The sequence below is a fragment of the Nerophis ophidion genome, linkage group LG17, assembly GCF_033978795.1.
Source record: "Nerophis ophidion isolate RoL-2023_Sa linkage group LG17, RoL_Noph_v1.0, whole genome shotgun sequence".
NCBI lineage: Eukaryota > Metazoa > Chordata > Actinopteri > Syngnathiformes > Syngnathidae > Nerophis > Nerophis ophidion.
Genome location: NC_084627.1, coordinates 49480269 through 49500026, shown reverse-complemented (window position 1 = coordinate 49500026; position 19758 = coordinate 49480269). Strand labels below are relative to the sequence as shown.

Sequence of the window (19758 nt, the reverse complement as noted above, 5' to 3'; positions counted from 1 at the left end):
AGTGTCAGGACTTGGTCCGCATTGCCGGCAGTAAGTCGGACACATTTCCAGTGAGGGTTGGACTCCGCCAAGGCTGCCCTTTGTCACCCATTCTGTTCATAACTTTTATGGACAGAATTTCTAGGCGCAGTCAAGGTGATGAGGGGATCTGGTTTGGTGGCCACGGGATTAGGTCTCTGCTTTTTGCAGATGATGTGGTCCTGATGGCTTCATCTGGCCGGGATCTTCAGCTCTCACTGGATCGGTTCGCAGCCGAGTGTGAAGCGACCGGAATGAGAATCAGCACCTCCAAGTCCGAGTCCATGGTTCTCGCCCGGAAAAGGGTGGGATGCCATCTCCGGGTTGGGGAGGAGACCCTGCCCCAGGTGGAGGAGTTCAAGTACCTAGGAGTCTTGTTCACGAGTGAGGGAAGAGTGGATGGTGAGATCGACAGGCGGATCGGTGCGGCGTATTCAGTAATGCGGACGTTGTATCGATCCGTTGTGGTGAAGAAGGAGCTGAGCCGGAAGGCAAAGCTCTTAATTTACCAGTCGATCTACGTTCCCATCCTCACCTATGGTCATGAGCTTTTGGTCATGACCGAAAGGATAAGATCACGGGTACAAGCGGCCCAAATGAGTTTCCTCCGCCGTGTGGCGGGTCTCTCCCTTAGAGATAGGGTGAGAAGCTCTGCCATCCGGGAGGAACTCGAAGTAAAGCCGCTGCTCCTCCACATGGAGAGGAGCCAGATGAGGTGGTTCGGGCATCTGGTCAGGATGCCACCCGAACGCCTCCCTAGGGAGGTGTTTAGGGCAAGTCCAACCGGTAGGAGGTCACGGGGAAGACCCAGGACACGTTGGGAAGACTATGTTTTCCGGCTGGCCTGGGAACGCCTCGGGATCCCCCGGGAGGAGCTAGACGAAGTGGCTGGGGAGAGGGAAGTCTGGGCTTCCCTGCTTAGGCTGTTGCCCCCGCGACCCGACCTTGGATAAGCGGAAGATGATGGATGGATGGATGGATGGATGGATGGATGGATGTACTGTCAATACAAATACAGACAACAAACTGAAAGGAAAAGAAGGCACAGCATGAGAATGAATCTCTGCAGACGTACGTCATGGCCTGGTAGATGGATTCGATTCCATAGCGCATGGCGAATTCATCCACGATGTCTTGTGGCACGTCATCGAAATAAACTTTCCACGCGTCGTCACCGCGAGCCTCTGGGATTTTAACCACGCCTCGTCCGTGGATGTCTGTGGAGTGGTGGAACAGGTTCTGGAATGGAACAAACATTTTTTTTACATCAGTTCATTAGTCCTGTGGTTCTCAACCTTTTTTCAGTGATGTACCCCCTGTGAACATGTTTTTAATTCAAGTACCCCCTAATCACAGCAAAGCATTTTTGGTTGAAAAAAAGAGATAAAGAAGTAAAATACAGCACTATGTCATCACTTTCTGATTTATTAAATTGTATAACAGTGCAAAATATTGCTCATTTGTAGTGGTCTTTCTTGAACTATTTGGAAAAAAAGATATAAAAATACACTTGTTGAAAAATAAACAAGTGATTCACTTGTAAATGCAGATTTCTCCACATAGAAGTAATCATCAACTTAAAGTGCCCTCTTTGGGGATTGTAATAGAGATCCATCTGGATTCATCAACTTACTTCTAAACATTTCTTCACAAAAAATAAATATTTAACATCAATATTTATGGAACATGTCCACAAAAAATCTAGCTGTCAACACTAAATATTGCATTGTTGTATTTCTTTTCACACTTTATGAACTTACATTCATATTTTGTTGAAGTATTATTCAATAAATATATTTACAAAGGATTTTTGAATTGTTGATACTTTTAGACCAGGGGTAGGGAACCTATGGCTCTAGAGCCAGATGTGGCTCTTTTGATGACTGCATCTGGCTCTCAGATAAATCTGAGCTGACATTGCTTAACACGATAAATAATGAATAATTCCACTTGTAATCACAGTGTTAAAAATAATGCTCAAAATATAAAACATTCTCATGCATTTTTAATCCATCCATTCGTTTTCTACCGCACCTGTTCAAGAAGTTGCATTAATGGTAAGAAGTTATTTATTTATTATTGGTTAGTGTGGGGCTTGCCCTCCTGGGGGTTCTTCAGACCCCCAAGCACCGACATGAGAGCCTGTTTCAGGGTTACAATATTGTTTTATTTTTCAATAATTCTCTCAGTTGCTTTCCAGCAATAGTATTTCTAGCCCCAACCCAGTCTCTCCTCCTGGCTGCTGCTTATAACAGAGCAACAGGTGATTAGATATCAAGGCCCAGGTGGGCTTTCTACGCAACTGTCGCTGCAGGCCCGCAGGCCACGCCCCCTCCACAGTTAGCTTCAGAATAACAATGTTATTACAAAGAATAAGAGACATATTATACTCTAGAAATGTTGGTCTTACTTAAAAATGCACGTGTTTAGTTGTGTTCAGTGTTAAAAAAAATATTATATTTTAAAATATTTGGCTTTTTGGCTCTCTCAGCCAAAAAGGTTCCCGACCCCTGTTTTAGAATATTTTAAAAAAAAATCTCACGTACCCCTTGGCATACCTTCAAGTACCCCCAGGGGTACTATGCCTGCCTTCTATGTGTAGAAATCTTTATTTAATTGAATCACTTGTTTATTTTTCAACAAGTTTTTACTTATTTTTTTATCTTTTTTTCCAAGTAGTTCAAAAAAGACCACTACAAATGAGCAATATTGTGCACTGTTATACAATTTAATAAATCAGAAAGTGATGACATAGTGCTGTATTTTACTTCTTTATCTCTTTTTTTTCAACCACAAATGCTTTGCTCTGATTAGGGGGTACTTGAATTAAAAAAGAACAAAATATTGAGTGTATTGTACATTGTACTGTAATTAATGACCACTTTGCAATCATGGCGTCTTAAAGAAGTGATAAAATTACATTTTCAGACTGCTCTTTTGTCACAATTTTTGTCGAGAGAGGAGCAATTACCTCATGCAAACAGGTATACTGCACATGGTACGGCGCCACTTTCTCCTCGCCCTTGATCTCCACGTTGATTTGGAGGCGGATGGCGCCCGACACCGCCGACTTGTCTGTCCTCTTCTCTGCAATCCAACACAAACTCCCGTCACACATTTGCAGTCATACGCTAAATCCATTTAGCATACCGTATTTCCTTGACTTGCCGCCGGGTGTATAGTATGTGCCTGCCTTGAATTACAGCAGGGTCAAACTCGCTTAGCAAAATATTTAGCGCATGCTTAGTATTACCACCGGGTCAAACTCGTCACGTCACGAGTGACACTTCACCTGTCACCATTTTCAAAATGGAGGAGGCTGATTTCAATCATTTGAAATCGCATAAAGGGAAGAAGATTAAGAGCTATTCAGTAGGATTTAAGGTCCAAGCTATTGAATATGCTAAAAAGAACAGTAAGCAGCTATGTTTTATTAATATACCATAGCTGCGTGTGTCAAATAAGAGTCATTAAATGACTCCCGCCTCCTGGAGGTAGAGGGCGCTAGTGATCCTTCTTGCGACTACTCGGCTGCAGAAGAAGTGACAATGAGTGCTGGGACAGATATGACGGGGGGGGGGTGCACGACGGACCTTTTAGGATGTAACACCACTACTCCTATGCTGGCTATGTAAACAACCTGGCTGAAATAAAGCATGTTCCAGTCCTAAATACCCAGTGTATAATTTATACAATAACACTTCCTGGTGGCAGCGGTGGGATAAAGAGATCACCCACGGAGCAGAACGGGAGGGGGAGTTGTCCGAGGATAATTCTTTCATCGCCCGCACGTGAGGAGCCGAGCTAACTGATAGCAGCGGTCTGATAGCAGTTTTCTAAACTGGACTTTCAATCGAAGCAGGAGGTAATAAAAGATCTCCATCGAGACAGAGAGACTTTTAAAACTGAAGAAAGATAAGGAAGACTTCTATAAACAAGTTATCAATGCTGTTGATCAGAAGGAGCTGGCATGGACTTCATTTATAAGTAAAGGTAAGACCATAATGATGTTTATTTTATTAAACGTGCTTTTCATGATGGTATCCTTACATCACACTCAAATTTTTACTGCATGCCTTTGGTAAGTGCCGGAGTGAGAAGAGGTTTTAAAATAATTAACACATGCTTACCTTTACCGCATGCCTTTGGTAAGCGCCGGAGTGAGAAGAGGTTTTAAATTAACTAGCGCCCCGGCGGCAATTCAAGGAAGTACGGTATCTGGAAACAGAGCAAGAGGAACCCTGGCTATCATTCTGGTGTTCAATGCCTTCATGGCAGCGGTTGAGGGGAAACAGAGGTGAGCCAGGCTGTGGCAGAAGGATGTAAGGCTCGTGTTCACATGAGTGGGAGAACTTTCTGCAGGCGTACCACCGGGCCATTCCCCCCCCTGCTATTAGCTCTGACAGGCCCACCATTAAGGGTAATTCATACATGTCGGTGGAACAGTCCATTCCCAACTGGAGCGACTTGATAATAACAGAGAAGGAGGAGAAGAGGGGATGCAGAGGGCAGATGATGGGGAAAGAGAATGTTTAACATGTACAAGAGTATTAAACACTCAGTTCCTATTTCCAAAGGCGCAGGGAAGAAATTAGCCCTGACTGTTCTAATTCTTCCAGGTTCAGTGTCCTTCAGTTATTTCTTAATTAATGACGTTAAAGTGGACAACATTGGCAACTATTTCATTGTTCTGGACCTAAGAAAATATGTTGTACAAAACCCAAAAGTCAGTGAAGTTGGCTCGTTGTGTAAATGGTAAATAAAAACACAATACAATGATTTGCAAATCCTGGTCAACTTATATTCAATTATGGACTGCAAAGACAAGATACTTAACGTCCGAACTGGAAAACTGTTATTTTTTGCCAATTAGGAATTTAATGCCAGCAATATGTTTAAAAAAAGTTGGCACAAGTGGCAAAAAAGACAGAGAAAGTTGAAGAATGCTCATCAAACACTTATTCGGAACATCCCACAGGTGTACAGACTAATTGGGAACAGGTGGGTGCCATGATTGGGAATAAAAGCAGCTTCCGTGAAATGCTCAGTCATTCACAAACAAGGATGGGGTGAGGGTCACCACTTTGCGAACTAATGTGTTTTAAGAACATTTCTCAACGAGCTACTGCAAGGAATTTAGGGATTTCACCATCTACGCTCCATAATATCATCAAAAGGTTCAGAGAATCTGGAGAAATCACAGCACGTAAGCAGCAAGGCTGAAAACCAATACTGAATGCCCGTGACCTTCGATCCTGCAGTACTGCATCAAAAAGCGATATAAGAGTGTATAGGATATCACCACATGGGCTCAGGAACACTTCATAAAACCACTGTCAGTAACTACAGTTTGTCGCTACATCTGTAAGTACAAGTTAAAACTATACTATGCAAAGCCAATGCCATTTATCAACAACATCCAGAAACGCTACCAGGTTCGCAGGGCCCACGCTTATCTACGATGGACTGCTGCAAAGTGGAAAAGTGTTCTCTGGTCTGACGAGTCCACATTTCAGTGGAATGGGCGTTTCAAGTACAATTCGTTGTCTACCGATTACTTAAAAACTAATGGATATCTTAGGACATGAGTGCATGATTAATTTTCAGGAGGAAATAATACATAAAGATTTCATCTTAGTTAATTTTCGATCATTTGGACGATATGGGTGCTTTAAGTTCAAGCAATTCTGTTGAGAATCGTGCTTACATGGGGAAAATCTTTACTGATATCACAATTTTTCAACACATTTAAGATCATTTTGATATAATGATCTTAAATGGGATGACAATCAGCAGCTCCAAGTCCGAGTCCATGGTTCCCGTCCGGGAAAGGGTGGAGTGCCATCTCCGGGTTGGGGAGGAGACCTTGGTAGAGGAGGAATTCAAGTACCTCAGAGTCTAGTTCACGAGTGAGGGAAGAGTGGATGGTGAGATCGACAGGCGGATCGGTGCGGCGTCTTCAGTAATGCGGACGTTGTATCGATCCGTTGTGGTGAAGAAGGAGCTGAGCCGGAAGGCAAAGCTCTCAATTTACCGGTCGATATACGTTCCCATCCTCACCTATGGTCATGAGCTTTGGGTCATGACCGAAAGGATAAGATCACGGGTACAAGCGGACGAAATGAGTTTGGGTCTCTCCCTTAGAGATAGGGTGAGAAGCTCTGCCATCCGGGAGGAACTCAAAGTAAAGCCGCTGCTCCTCCACATGGAGAGGAGCCAGATGAGGTGGTTCGGGCATCTGGTCAGGATGCCACCCGAACGCCTCCCGAGGGAGACCCAGGACACGTTGGGGAGACTATGTCTCCAGGCTGGCCTGGAAACGCCTCGGGATCCCCCGGGAGGACTGGACCAAGTTGCTGGGAAGAGGGTAGTCAGGGCTTCCCTGCTTAGGCTGCTGCCCCCCGACCCGACCTCAGGTAAGCAGAAGAAGATGGATCTTAAATGTTACTTACTTGTTGTTTTCTAAAATGTTTAAGTAACCATGATTTTATACACAAACTGAGGTCTAACTCAATATGTTATCACGGAAGTAAAGCAAAGTAAAAGTAAAACGAGGAAGGTCAAAAGACAGAAAGGCAACATGTTCTCTAAGACTTCATGTTTTCTACAGAACAGCACAAGGGACAAATGTAAGCTTGGTCGTAATGACAACATTTGCCCTCCCCGAGGGGTGGCACTTCAGATAATAGGTGAGCTTGTCCGAAACCAGCAAAACTGTCTGCATGCACAATGAGCTCATTTGGAAATTTCACAAAAAAGGACTGCCAAAGACAAGCAGCGTTTTTAACGCGGACAAATGTGTGCCTCGGGGGACTCTCCCACCCTTGGTGAATAAAAATGTTCCTCAGGCAACTGAGACATACAAAATGAGGTTCAAACAACTGACTTATTGAAAGCGGCATCCTGGTGGAGTGGTGGAGAATATATATGGAGCACATTTGGAAAAATAGCAACATGATATTATTGGGTTTTCTGGGGGAAATGTGGTATGTTCATAGTAGCATATTGCCAAGGTATGACAAGTACACACAAACATACACACATATATATATATATATATATACATACATACAAACCCCGTCTCCATATGAGTTGGGAAATTGTGTTAGATGTAAATATAAACAGAATACAATGATTTGCAAATCCTTTTCAACCCATATTCAGTTGAATATGCTACAAAGACAACATATTTGATGTTCAAACTCATAAACCTTTTTTTTTTGCAAATAATCATTACCTTTAGAATATGATGCCAGCAATACGTGACAAAGAAGTTGGGAAAAGTGGCAAAAAAAGACAGAGAAAGTTGAGGAATGCTCATCAAACACTTATATGGAACATCCCACAGGTGTGCAGGCTAATTGGGAACAGGTGAGTGCCATGATTGGGTATATAAGCAGCTTCCATGAAATGCTAAGTCTTTCACAAACAAGGATGGGGCGAGGGTCACCAATTTGTAAACAAATTGTCGAACAGTTTTAGAACAACATTTTTCAACGAGCTATTGGAAGGAATTTAGGGATTTTATCATCTACGATCCGCAAAATCATCTAAAGGTTCAGGGAATCTGGAGAAATCACTGCACGTAGGCGATGATATTACAGACTTTTGATCCCTCAGGGGGTACTGTATCAAAAACAGACATCAGTGTGTAGAGGATATCACCACATGGGCTCAGGACCACTTCATTAAACCACTGTCAGTAACTACAGTTGGTCATTACATCTGTAAGTGCAAGTTAAAACTCTACTATGCGAAGCCAAACCGATTTATCAACAACACCAAGAAACGCCGCTGGCTTCACCGGGCCCGAGCTCATCTAAGATGGACTGATGCAAAGTGGAAAAGTGTTCTGTGGTCTGACGAGTCCACATTTCAAATTATATTTGGAAACTGGACATCGTGTCCTCCGAAAAAGAACCATCCAGATTGTTATGGGCGCAAAGTTTTAAAGCCAGCATCTGTGATGGTATGGGGGTGTATTAGTGCCCAAGACATGGGTAACTTACACATGTGTGATGGTATGGGGGTGTATTAGTGCCCAAGGCATGGGTAATTTACACATGTGTGATGGTATGGGGGTGTATTAGTGCCCAAGACATGGGTAACTTACACATGTGTGATGGTATGGGGGTGTATTAGTGCCCAAGACATGGGTAACTTACACATGTGTGATGGTATGGGGGTGTATTAGTGCCCAAGACATGGGTAACTTACACATGTGTGATGGTATGGGGGTGTATTAGTGCCCAAGACATGGGTAACTTACACATGTGTGATGGTATGGGGGTGTATTAGTGCCCAAGACATGGGTAACTTACACATGTGTGATGGTATGGGGGTGTATTAGTGCCCAAGGCATGGGTAACTTACACATCTGTGAAGGCACCATTAATGCTGAAAGGTACATACAGGTTTTGGAGCAACATATGTTGTCATCCAAGCAACGTTATCATGGACGCCCCTGCTTATTTCAGCAAGACAATACCAAGCCATGTGTTACAACAGCGTGGTTTCATAGTAAAAGAGTGCGGGTACTTTCCTGGCCCGCCTGCAGTCCAGATCTGTCTTCCATTGAAAATGTGTGGCACATTATGAAAGCGTAAAATACGACAGCGGAGACTCCGGACTGTTGAAGGACTGAAGCTCTACATAAAAGAAGAATGGGAAAGAATTCCACTTTCAAAGCTTCAACAATTAGTTTCCTCAGTTCCCAAACGTTTATTGAGTGTTGTTAAAAGAAAAGGTGATGTAACACAGTGGTGAACATGCCCTTTCCCAACTACTTTGGCACGTGTTGCAGCCATGAATTTCCAAGTTAATTATTATTTGCAAAAAAAAATAAAGTTTATGAGTTTGAACATCAAATATGTTCTTTGTAGCATATTCAACTGAATATGGGTTGAAAATGATTTGCAAATCATTGTATTCTGTTTATATTTACATCTAACACAATTTCCCAACTCATATGGAAACAGGGTTTGTACTTGTTAATTTATCGTGGATATCTGCTTACTTTCTCTTTTAACATGTTCAATATACACTTCTGTTAAAATGTAATAATCACTTATTCTTCTGTTGATAGATACGTTTCATTAGTTTTGGATGATACCACACATTTAAGTATCAATCCGATACCAAGTCGTTACAGGATCACACATTGGTCATAATTTAAGTCCTCATATGTCTAGGAACTTATTTCCTGAGTTTATAAATTAAAAAAAGAAAAAGGAAAAAAGATTTTGTGATGCTAAAAAATCGTGACGTAATCATAGTAGTATCGACTGGATACGTTCCTGTACTTGGTATCTTTACAGTGGATGTTAGGTGTAGATCCATCTACAGCTAAAATAATAAAGATGATGTTATATTTATTGTCATGCAGATGTCAACACTGACCCAAGTTGTACCAGACGTCCATCTCTCCACTCAGCGTTCGGACTTCAATAATACTCTGGCCAAGGAAATCATCAGATTCCCTCTTCAGACGCTGCTTCACCCTTGACTTGATGTCATCGTCTTCATCCCAAACACGTACTTTGATTCTGTCCGACGAATTGTGGCATTCGCTGACAAAAAGTACAAGATACACACACAGGGTATTAAAAAGAGAACTACTTTTTCTCTTGAAAAACATGGAAATAATGCTAACTTACAAGTTATATTTCTCCTCCCACACTGGATTGAGGTTGCCATAAATAGTCTTGGTCCGCTTCTTTGTCTTGCCCACCTGCACAGTGACATACGGATCACTGGAACCCGTCTTGTCCTTGGCCTGAAGTCCTTGGGCACAAACAACTACAATATTGAAGGAAAAAATACACAAAGAGTGAAGATGATGAATAAGCTCCAGCTAATGTGATTGCATGATTTATTACAATAGTTTTAAATAAGGAGATACCTGTGATTGTGATCTTGGCAGACCACTTGGAGGTTCCATCCAGCACACTTTGTTTGATGGCCTTCATCTGCTGCGAATGGACACTTTTGCTGATGATGAAGACCTCTCTGATTAGGTCAAATATTTCTGGTTTGTTCCTTTCCCTGATCTTCATCCTGTCCTTCATCGCCATGATGATATTCTGAGTTTTGTCTTCAGCTCCATGTTTGGAACTCTTCTCCGCAGCACCTAACCATGAAACAATTAGCGGATCCTTGAAAAGCTGAAAAATCATTTGTAGGTACAGTATAAGCATAATAGAATTTTACTACGTGATTATCAACGTTGTTCATATTTACTAGGAATGCACAATATTATTTAACTATAGATACATTCGGCTTCACGGTGGCAGAGGGGTTAGTGCGTCTGCCTCACAATACAAAGGTCTTACAGTCCTGGGTTCAATCCCAGGCTGGGGATCTTTCTGTGTGGAGTTTGCATGTTCTCCCCGTGAATGCGTGGGTTCCCTCCGGGTACTCCGGCTTCCTCCCACTTCCAAAGACATGCACCTGGGGATAGGCCCCTCCCACCTCCAAAGACATGCACCTGGGGATAGGCCCCTCCCACCTCCAAAGACATGCACCTGGGGATAGGTTGATTGGCAACACTAAATGGTGCCTAGTGTGTGAATGTGAGTGTGAATGTTGTCTGTCTATCTGTGTTGGCCCTGTGATGAGGTGGTAACTTGTCCAGGGTGTACGCCGCCTTCCGCCCGATTGTAGCTGAAATAGGCGCCAGCACCCCCCGCGACCCCAAAAAGGGAATAAGCGGTAGAAAATGGATGGATGGATATATATAAATTCCTGCTTCTCAAGACCAATAACATACATATATATGTACATGTGTGCGCCCGATTGTAGCTGAGATAGGCGCCAGCGCCCCCCGCGACCCCGAAAGGGAATAAGCGGTAGAAAATGGATGGATGGATGGACATATGTATATGTGTATATATATGTATATATATATATATATATATATATATATATATATATATATATATATATAATTACATTATTTATATATTATTTCAAATTAAGACTTAAGTGAAGTGGACCTGGGGAATTATTTTCATTCGGGGGCCGGTATACCTGATTTTAGGAGCTCCAATACAAAACCTCACAATAATGTCTAATTAAAAGCCAAGAACGTTATGACAGACCGCTTTAAAAAACTGAATGGAATTTTACGTTTTCTTACTGAATGAATAAGACACCCAGAATGTACATGAAAATAACGAATGTGGGATTTACTCAATTAACTATGAACAATACAACACTGAATATTGACAATATATAGCGCTCTTATTTTGGTTCCATTTCCTGCTTGTCTCCCTGAGCGTTGCTTCCCCTCACCTGCTGCTGATTGGCAGCCTGGCCATAACTTTTGTCAATCAGCTGGCTGCTATTTATGCCTGCCTCGCCCTCCAGTCAGGGCTCGATGTTTGGTTTCCTGGTAACCTGTTTGCTGTCTTCTGTTATCATGGTACCTGTTTTTTCGGCATTTCCCTTTGACATTAAAGTCATGTTTTCCTGCACTATTCCTGCCATCTCTGCATCTTGGGGTTCACCACCAACAGATTATGACATGTTGGCGCTCATAAAGTCTGCAGTGAGCAGAAATCAGTGATAAAGAAAGAAAAAAAAGCAAACTTTGTGATGGGTTTTTGAAATTAATATGAAATATTATAAATGTGCCTGTTACTACATTACATATATTGTATACTTACAATACTTACATCATGTATAGAAAATCCTAATGGAGGAGTTAAATTTTTTTTGGGGCAGCTCTAGAGGCAGAATTGAAAAGCTCCCATAGACTCCATAGTAAGCGGACTTTTGATCGAATGCATTTAATATTTAGAATGCATTAAAGAATATATATATATCTGTCGTCATGTCCCTCATAATTATTGTGAACGATAGGCAAATTTCCAAAAGAGGTGCAGTTCACCTGTCGGGAGTAAACAAGTACTGACATGTTTGTTTACTTTGTGAGGTCTGGTGAGTTTAAGGGACATTAGGACCTCATACAAGGAAGAAGCGCTTGATTTGCTCACCTGGACCACTTACAGCAGGAGTGTCCAAAGTGCGACCCGGGGGCCACTTGTGGCCTGCAGGTCATTTTTTAACGGCCCCACGGCACATTTTAAAAATACGATTGAAACATTTTTTAAACGTAAAAAGTAGGAGCAAACGGGTGAAATGTAACAAGAAAAAGTTGCAATGTTTACTCTAATAACACAAAGCTGCCATAAAGGCTGTTTCTTTCTTTAAAAAATAATAATTAATCAAAATCAATGTCATTATGAATTATTCAAAACTCCAATTAAGTCACGTAAAATGTTCCACTTTGAGATATTTTTGGGGGAAAATGTTGCATATTTTGTTTGCCATATAAAAAACTGAGCTGTTTTTTTTAAAGAAGGGCCTAAAATTAACACAAAAAAAACATAAACAACAATAAAACTTATAATTGACGGATAGATATGAAGTTGATCTCAAAATTATTGTGTTAAAAGTAAACAGTATAAAAAATGTATAATTTATTTTTCAACACTTTAATGAGTAGGACCCTTTTGGATCCCCAATATTTTTAGTGTGATTTGTTTTTAGGTGTCATTGCTCATAAAATAATAATGAATTAAAATCAATGGTGTTATGAGTTATTGACTTTTTTAATGCTCCAATTATTATATAATCTAAAATATTCCACTTAAAATAAATATTTTACTGTTTTAATTGATTTTACCCTTTAAAATAGTTTAATCATGTTTGTTTTTGTATTGAGTTTTTTTTATTGGTTTTATATTTATTTATTTTTTGTTTTAATTCAGTCATTGGTGGAGCGTAATATTGTTTTTTTAATATTGTTTTTAACATGGCTGTGCAGCACTTTGGAAACATTGTTGTGGTTTAAATGTGCTATATAAATAAAGTGGATTGGATTGGATTGAAATATTGGGTGATAATATCGCATATTTTGTGTTTTTTTCCATCAAAAAACAGGGTTTTCTTTGACAAAAAGAGCATACAACTTAAATCTTTAAAATCATTATATTGACAGATGGATCTCATGTTGATCTGGAGATTTAAAACTTGAATAATAATAAAACAAAAGAATACTGAATAATGACACATTTTTTATATTTTTTTGAGCAAAACCCTTTGGGGTCCCTGAGATCAAGCCTGAGTGGAGACCTAAATGTATTTTGGTTATACATATATTGAATTGTTTTTTTTAAATAGAAAAATGTCAAAATGGCGCCCGCTTGCTTTGATTTTTCAGTCTGGGGCCCCAAGTGGAAAAAGTTTGGACACCCCTGACTTACAGCAAAATGAGTAATCTTTAGCGTTTTTTTTTTTTTTTTGGTTTTCAGGGTTATTTTACAATGTTATGGGATTATATGTGGATCTTCCTAATTCCAACGGTCAGCCCAATAATTATCGGTCTGATAATTGGAGTGCACCCCTAATGTTTACATGAGGATATCAGATGTGTACTCACGCTGTAGACAGTCGGCATTCAGTAGTTCTTGACACTTCTCGTGACATTTAACGCCACATTCCGAACACCGGACCCCTTGTCGTGCGATGCCCCACAAGAGCCCCTCGCACTCGTAACAATATGTGGGCGTGGTCGCCGTCCACACCTCGAAGTTATGTGGCGTTGTGCACGATATAGGGTAGATCAGAGCTTGAAGGGTCTTTTTGTACACGTGGGCTTTCTGTTGTCATGACGTTAAAGGAAAAGAGCAGAGCATTAATGACATCAATCACAGTTCTGTAGAGCTGAGGGTTTTCTGAATGAATAACAAGCATCAACTCACCAGCTCCTCATCCTTAATAGATGACCGTGCAGCCATGGCAGATGTGATACCTGCCTTCCTGGCTTGCACAAGGGACTGAACAACAGAACACAGGTAAAGGTTATAATACTGACACATTTATTAAAGAAGGACAAAACCCAAAACCAGTGAAGTTGGCACGTTGGTAAATGGTAAAAAAAACAGAATACAGTGATTTGCAAATCCTTTTCAACTTATATTCAATTCCCAAGACAAGATACTTCATGTTTGAACTGGAAAATGTTATTTTTTGCAAATATTAGCTTATTTGGAATTTGATGTTGGCAACATGTTTCAAAAAAGCTGGCACCAGAGGCAAAAAAGACTGAGAACGTTGAGGAATGCTCATCAAACACTTATTTGGAACATGCCACAGGTAAATCTTTACATGGACTGGCACCTCAATATATCTCGGACCGCATCCAAATTTACATTCCTGCGTGCGCTCTGAGGTCCGAGAGCCAGTTCCAGCTCGTGGTGCCCAAGACCAGACTTAAGACCAGGGGAGACAGGACCTTCTCTGTGGTCGGCCCTAAGCTCTGGAACACTCTGCCCCTCCATGTTCAAACTGCTTCCACAGTGGACTCTTTTAAGTCTCGTCTTAAGACCCACTTTTATTCTTTGGCTTTTAACACTACGTGAGTTGTGTGGTCCTCTGTTCTCTGTGTTTTTTATACACTTTGATTTCTATTTTACTGTTTTAATTGATTTTACCCTTTAAAATAGTTTTTAATCATATTTGTTTTTATATTGTTTTTATTGGTTTCATATTTATTTATTTTTTGTTTTTATTCAGTCATTGGTGGAGCATAATATGTATATATATATATATATATATATTTTACAATTGTTTTTAACATGGCTGTGCAGCACTTTGGAAACATTATTGTTGTTTAAATGTGCTATATAAATAAAGTGGATTGGATTGGATTGAACAGGCTAATTGGGAACAGGTGGGTGCCATGATTGGGTATAAAAGCAGCTTCCATGAAATGCTCAGTCATTCACAAACAAGAATGGGGCGAGGGTCACCACTTTGTGAACAAATGTGTGAGCAAATTGTCGAACAGTTTAAGAACAACATTTCTCAATGAACTATTGCAAGGGATTTAAAGATTTCACCGTCAAAATGTTCAGAGAATCTGGAGAAATCACTTCACGTAACATTAACTGCCCGTGACCATGGATACCTCAGGCGATACTGCATAAAAGAGCAACATCAGTGTGAAGTGAATTATACAGTATTTATATAGCGCTTTTTCTCTAGTGACTCAACGTGCTTTACATAGTGAAACCCAATATCAAAGTTACATTTAAACCAGTGTGGGTGGCACTGGGAGCAGGTGGGTAAAGTGTCTTGCCCAAGGACACAACGGCAGTAACTAGGATGGTGGAAGTGGGGATCGAACCTGCAACCCTCAAGCTGCTGGCACGGCCACTCTACCAACCGAGCTATACCGCCCCAGTGTGTGAAGGATATCACCAGGAACACTTCAGAAAACAACTGTCAGTAACTATCAATCAATGTTCATTTATATAGCCCTAAATCACTAGTGTCTCAAAGGGCTGCACAAACCACAACACAAACTACTATGACATCCTCGGTAGGCCCTGCAACTACAACTACAGTTGGTCGCTACATCTGTAAGTGCAAGTTAGAACCCTACTATGCAATGTGCTCATCCATCCATCCATTTTCTACCGCTTATTCCCTTTTGGGGTCGCGGGGGGCGCTGGTGCCTATCTCAGCTACAATAAGGCGGAATGTGGGGTACACCCTGGACAAGTCGCCACATCATCGCAGGGCCAATGCAAAGTGAAAGCCATTTATCAACAACACCCAGAAACGTTGTTCTGTGGTTTGACACATTTCAAATTGTTTTTGGAAACTGTGGATGTCCTGTCCTCCGGGACAAAGAGGAAAAGACCATTGGGATTGTTCTAGGTGCAAAGTGGTAAAAAGGCCCCTCGTGCCAACTTTTTTGCAATGTGTTATTGCCATTAAATTCTAAGTTAAAGGGGAACATTATCAGCAGACCTATGTAAGCGTCAATATATACCTTGATGGTGCAGAAAAAAGACCATCTATTTTTTTAACCGATTTCCGAACTCTAAATGGGTGAATTTGGGCGAATTAAAGGCCTTTCTGTTTATCGCGCTGGAGGTGATGACGTCAGAATGTGACGTCGCCGAGGTAACACACCCGTCATTTTCATTTTCAACACATTACAAACACCGGGTCTCAGCTCTGTTATTTTCCGTTTTTTTGACTATTTTTTTGGAATCTTGGAGACATCATGCCTCGTCGGAGTGTTGTCGGAGGGTGTAACAACACTAACAGGGAGGGATTCAAGTTGCACCACTGGCCCGAAGATGCCAAAGTGTCTGCCGCCAGACCCCCATTGAATGTGCCAGAGTGTCTCCACATTTGACCGGTGATGCTAAGGCAGACATGGCACAGAGATGTATGGATAACATGTAGATGCATTTGCAACGATAGTCAACGAAATCACAAAGGTGAGTTTTGTTGATGTTGACTGCCAGCTAATCGATGCTAACATGCTATGCTAATCGATGCTAACATGCTATTTAGCGGCGGTGCTAAAGCAGACATGGCACAGAGATGTATGGATAACCTGCAGATGCATTTGCAACTATATTACGTTTCCTCCCACCCAGATTTAATGCGAAACAAACACTTAGCAATCGAAGGATTTAAGTTGCTCCAGTGTTACAAGATGCGAAAGTCCTGATCGTTTGGTCCGCACATTTTACCGGCGATGCTAACGCAGCTATTCGGCCACGCTATGGCTATGAATAGCGTCAATAGCTATTCTCTCAATAGCTTCAGTTTCTTCTTCAATATTTTCATACTCCAACCATCTGTTTCAATAGATGCGTAATCTGTTGAATCGCCTAAGTCGCTGAAATCCGAGTTTGAATCCGAGCTAATGTCGCTATATCTTGCTGTGGTATTCCCATTGTTTGTTTACATTGGCAGCACTGTGTGACGTCACAGGGAAATGGCCAGTGTCTTCGCAGAGAGCCGAAAATAAGGAACTTTAAAGCTTTATTTAGGGATATTCCGAGACCGGTAAAATTTTGAAAAAAAATTCAAAAAATACAACAAGCCACTGGGAGCTGATTTTTATTGTTTTTAACCCTTTTGAAATTTGTGATAATGTTCACCTTTAATGATTGTTTGCAAAAAAAAATGTGTTTCTCAGTTCGAACATTAAATATCTTGTCTTTGCAGTCTATTCAATTGAATATAAGTTAAAAAGGATTTGCAAATCATTGTATTCTGTTTTTATTTATGAATTACACAACGTGGCAACTTCACTGGTTGTGGGTTTTGTACCTACAGCCAAGTCAGGGGCCAGTGTGGTGACTAAGGGGGAGGAGGGTTAAACGGGTGCTCAGTAGGGTTATTTTGCCATTTTTCCCAGGACATAGTCAGAACACCAATGTGAGGATTATTAGTTTCGAGCAACTATTAAAAAGAGGGTTATGATAATGGGTTAAGTTGGATACATAAAACAAAAAGCCACACAAAGGTTAGTTAAATGAACACAAATGCCATTTTCTTAAAGTTTGAGGAAAAACAAATAGCAATAAAAGGGATTTTATATTGTTAAATAGTACCAATTAAGTGTCCTGACCAAGAGGATGCATGCAAACCTTTTCATTTCTACTCCAATTAAAGAGAAAAATAACATGCTGCAGATATTATAGTTTGAGGCAAATTGTGTTTTGTTTATCCAACTTGATATTTCACGAGATTCTAATAACTTACCATAGCCTGAGCAGGCAGAGAGAATGCATTCAAGAGAGTTGTGGGGAATAGTTTTGGGTTTAGGAGAGGAGGGAGAGAACAATTAGCAGCTTGATTTCATGAATCTCCATTTGTTGAGAACAAGCTAATAAATCCCCAAAACAGTCAAATAATGGATTTGACTTAAGTGACGGTCTCCCAAACAGAAAGACATGACATACACAAAATAAATACAGAAAGATATAAAACAGAAATATAAATCTGGTACTGACCACATCGCTGACCAAGGCAAGAGGTTTCTTTTTACGGAGGTCCGGCATGCTGTCGATTCCATAAAGACCAGAGCCATCGCTGCGTTGGGACATTAAAAGCACAATGTATAATTCAACTTTTAGACAAGTCTTTAACAACTACATCCACATGGATTTCCCTTTGCAACTGAATTCCCAGTCAACTCTCTATGATGATGATTAATTCTAGGTATGACTTACCCTGGTTTGACCCAGGCCTGCCTTGCATTGGGCTCATCAGGTCCAACCTTCAAGATTTAAAAATACAAGCAATTAGCCATTTGTAAAGATCAAGTCGGATAACCGGTTGTGAGAGACGATGATGAATGGAATGTGATTTTGGTTGAGCTTCACCTCTCTGATGTTACATGTAACACAAAGTAATACAACAAAAATAAAACAAATATCCTCCCGAGAGCCAGAATTCAGCAGCAGGATATGTTTGTTTATACCTTTTGAGCAGAGGTGCAGACACATGGGTTGTTGTTCTTGAAACACAACAACGGAAAAACAGCGCAAAGCTACACAACTAAATAGTTACTCTTTTCACACAGGGGTACATTTTATGATAAAACAAATAATGAAATATGCCTCCTTGCACAGTTGAAAACAAAATAAGGTCAACAATGGTTTTTCAGTCACCAAAATGAGCTTCAAATGAAATGTTTTTGCAAAATAAATATTTAAAATAACATAAGTACAAATAAAAAATAAAAACAGACACACAAGAATGAGATACAGCTTTAATATAATCTATAGAAAGAAGCAACCTGAAGTTCTTCTCGGACTGTTTCTGTAAAAAAGTAAAGAAAACACCTTCAGATTTACTACTCGTACAAAGAAGAAAAAGTATTTATTTTAAATGTAGAATGGATACATTGTATCAACTTTTATTGTAATTTCAGGGTTTGCCGGCTTATTGTTCAATTACCTTGAATAGGCTTTTCCTGAGATCGAGATCCTTGAGACCCTTGAGAGCCATGCGATCCCAGGGACCCTTGAGCAGACTGGGACAGTCTGTTATGAGTTTGCCTTTTTTCTTTTAGAATGCGCTGGAAATTAGCTATACGTGCTTTGTGATTTGCATCAATGAGCTTTCCGGTCTCTTCAACGATGTTGTTTTCACTCGAAGAATTCAAACACACTTCAGCTAGACTGGTCAATGGATCCAAACGACTCTCACCTTGCACGGATGGGCAATGAAGTGATTTAACTTCATGGCTCGACATTTCTGAATCTGTTAAACATTCTTCTTTGCTTTGTAAAATATCTACATTGTGACACTCACTTGGAGTAGATGGGGAGGGATCAGGCCCCTGAGAAAATGCTTGGGCCGAAATTGGCAGGTTCTCATTTGTCTCTCCATAATCCACAAAGGTCAAGGCCTCACTGGCCTCCTTTGTTGGGACAAAGTGAGTGTGATCAACAGTCAGACTATCTTCTCCCTCTGCATAACCAGCAGTGCTCAGTGTGCTTTTATCTGTGTGTCCAATTGGGACTAAAGGTACTTCAGAGATACCATCTTCTTCCAGATTTTCAGGGTTCTCTTCTTCCAGATTTTCAGGGTTGAACCCTTCAAACTTTTTCAAAGCCCCCTTTAAAGCAGACCTGAAACTGACTACAGCCTTGCTAAAAGTTGTGACATCAAAACCGGCACCGGGGGACTTGTCTGTACTCTCAGAATCAATTTCTGAAGAATGTTGGGATTCTCCTGCTTCATCTCTTGAGATACTGTGATCTGTCCAATCCCTGTCCAAACTCTCAGCAGATCCCAGTTCAAGAGTGTCACCAGATGACGGACAGTCCTCCCACAGTGACTGAGTCTCTAAGTAGCCATCATCACAGTCTGTCAACAGTACAGTGGAGAAACTACCACTCATTGAGGAACCCT

General features: G+C 40.8%; 1 protein-coding gene across 11 annotated transcripts in view; it reads right to left on the bottom strand.

Moving 5' to 3' along the window:
• LOC133536514 (protein unc-13 homolog B-like) overlaps nt 1–19758 on the bottom strand; it is a 122072-nt gene that overhangs the window by 35169 nt on the left and 67145 nt on the right. For all 11 annotated transcript variants that reach the window (XM_061877096.1, XM_061877101.1, XM_061877097.1 and 8 more), the window contains 9 exons: nt 18069–18115; nt 17850–17928; nt 13785–13859; nt 13463–13682; nt 9920–10147; nt 9675–9816; nt 9418–9587; nt 2990–3105; nt 1094–1257 (listed from right to left, as the gene is read on the bottom strand). In XM_061877096.1, coding sequence (XP_061733080.1) covers nt 1094–1257; nt 2990–3105; nt 9418–9587; nt 9675–9816; nt 9920–10147; nt 13463–13682; nt 13785–13859; nt 17850–17928; nt 18069–18115 — 1241 coding nt within the window. The remainder of the gene's footprint in view (nt 1–1093; nt 1258–2989; nt 3106–9417; nt 9588–9674; nt 9817–9919; nt 10148–13462; nt 13683–13784; nt 13860–17849; nt 17929–18068; nt 18116–19758) is intronic.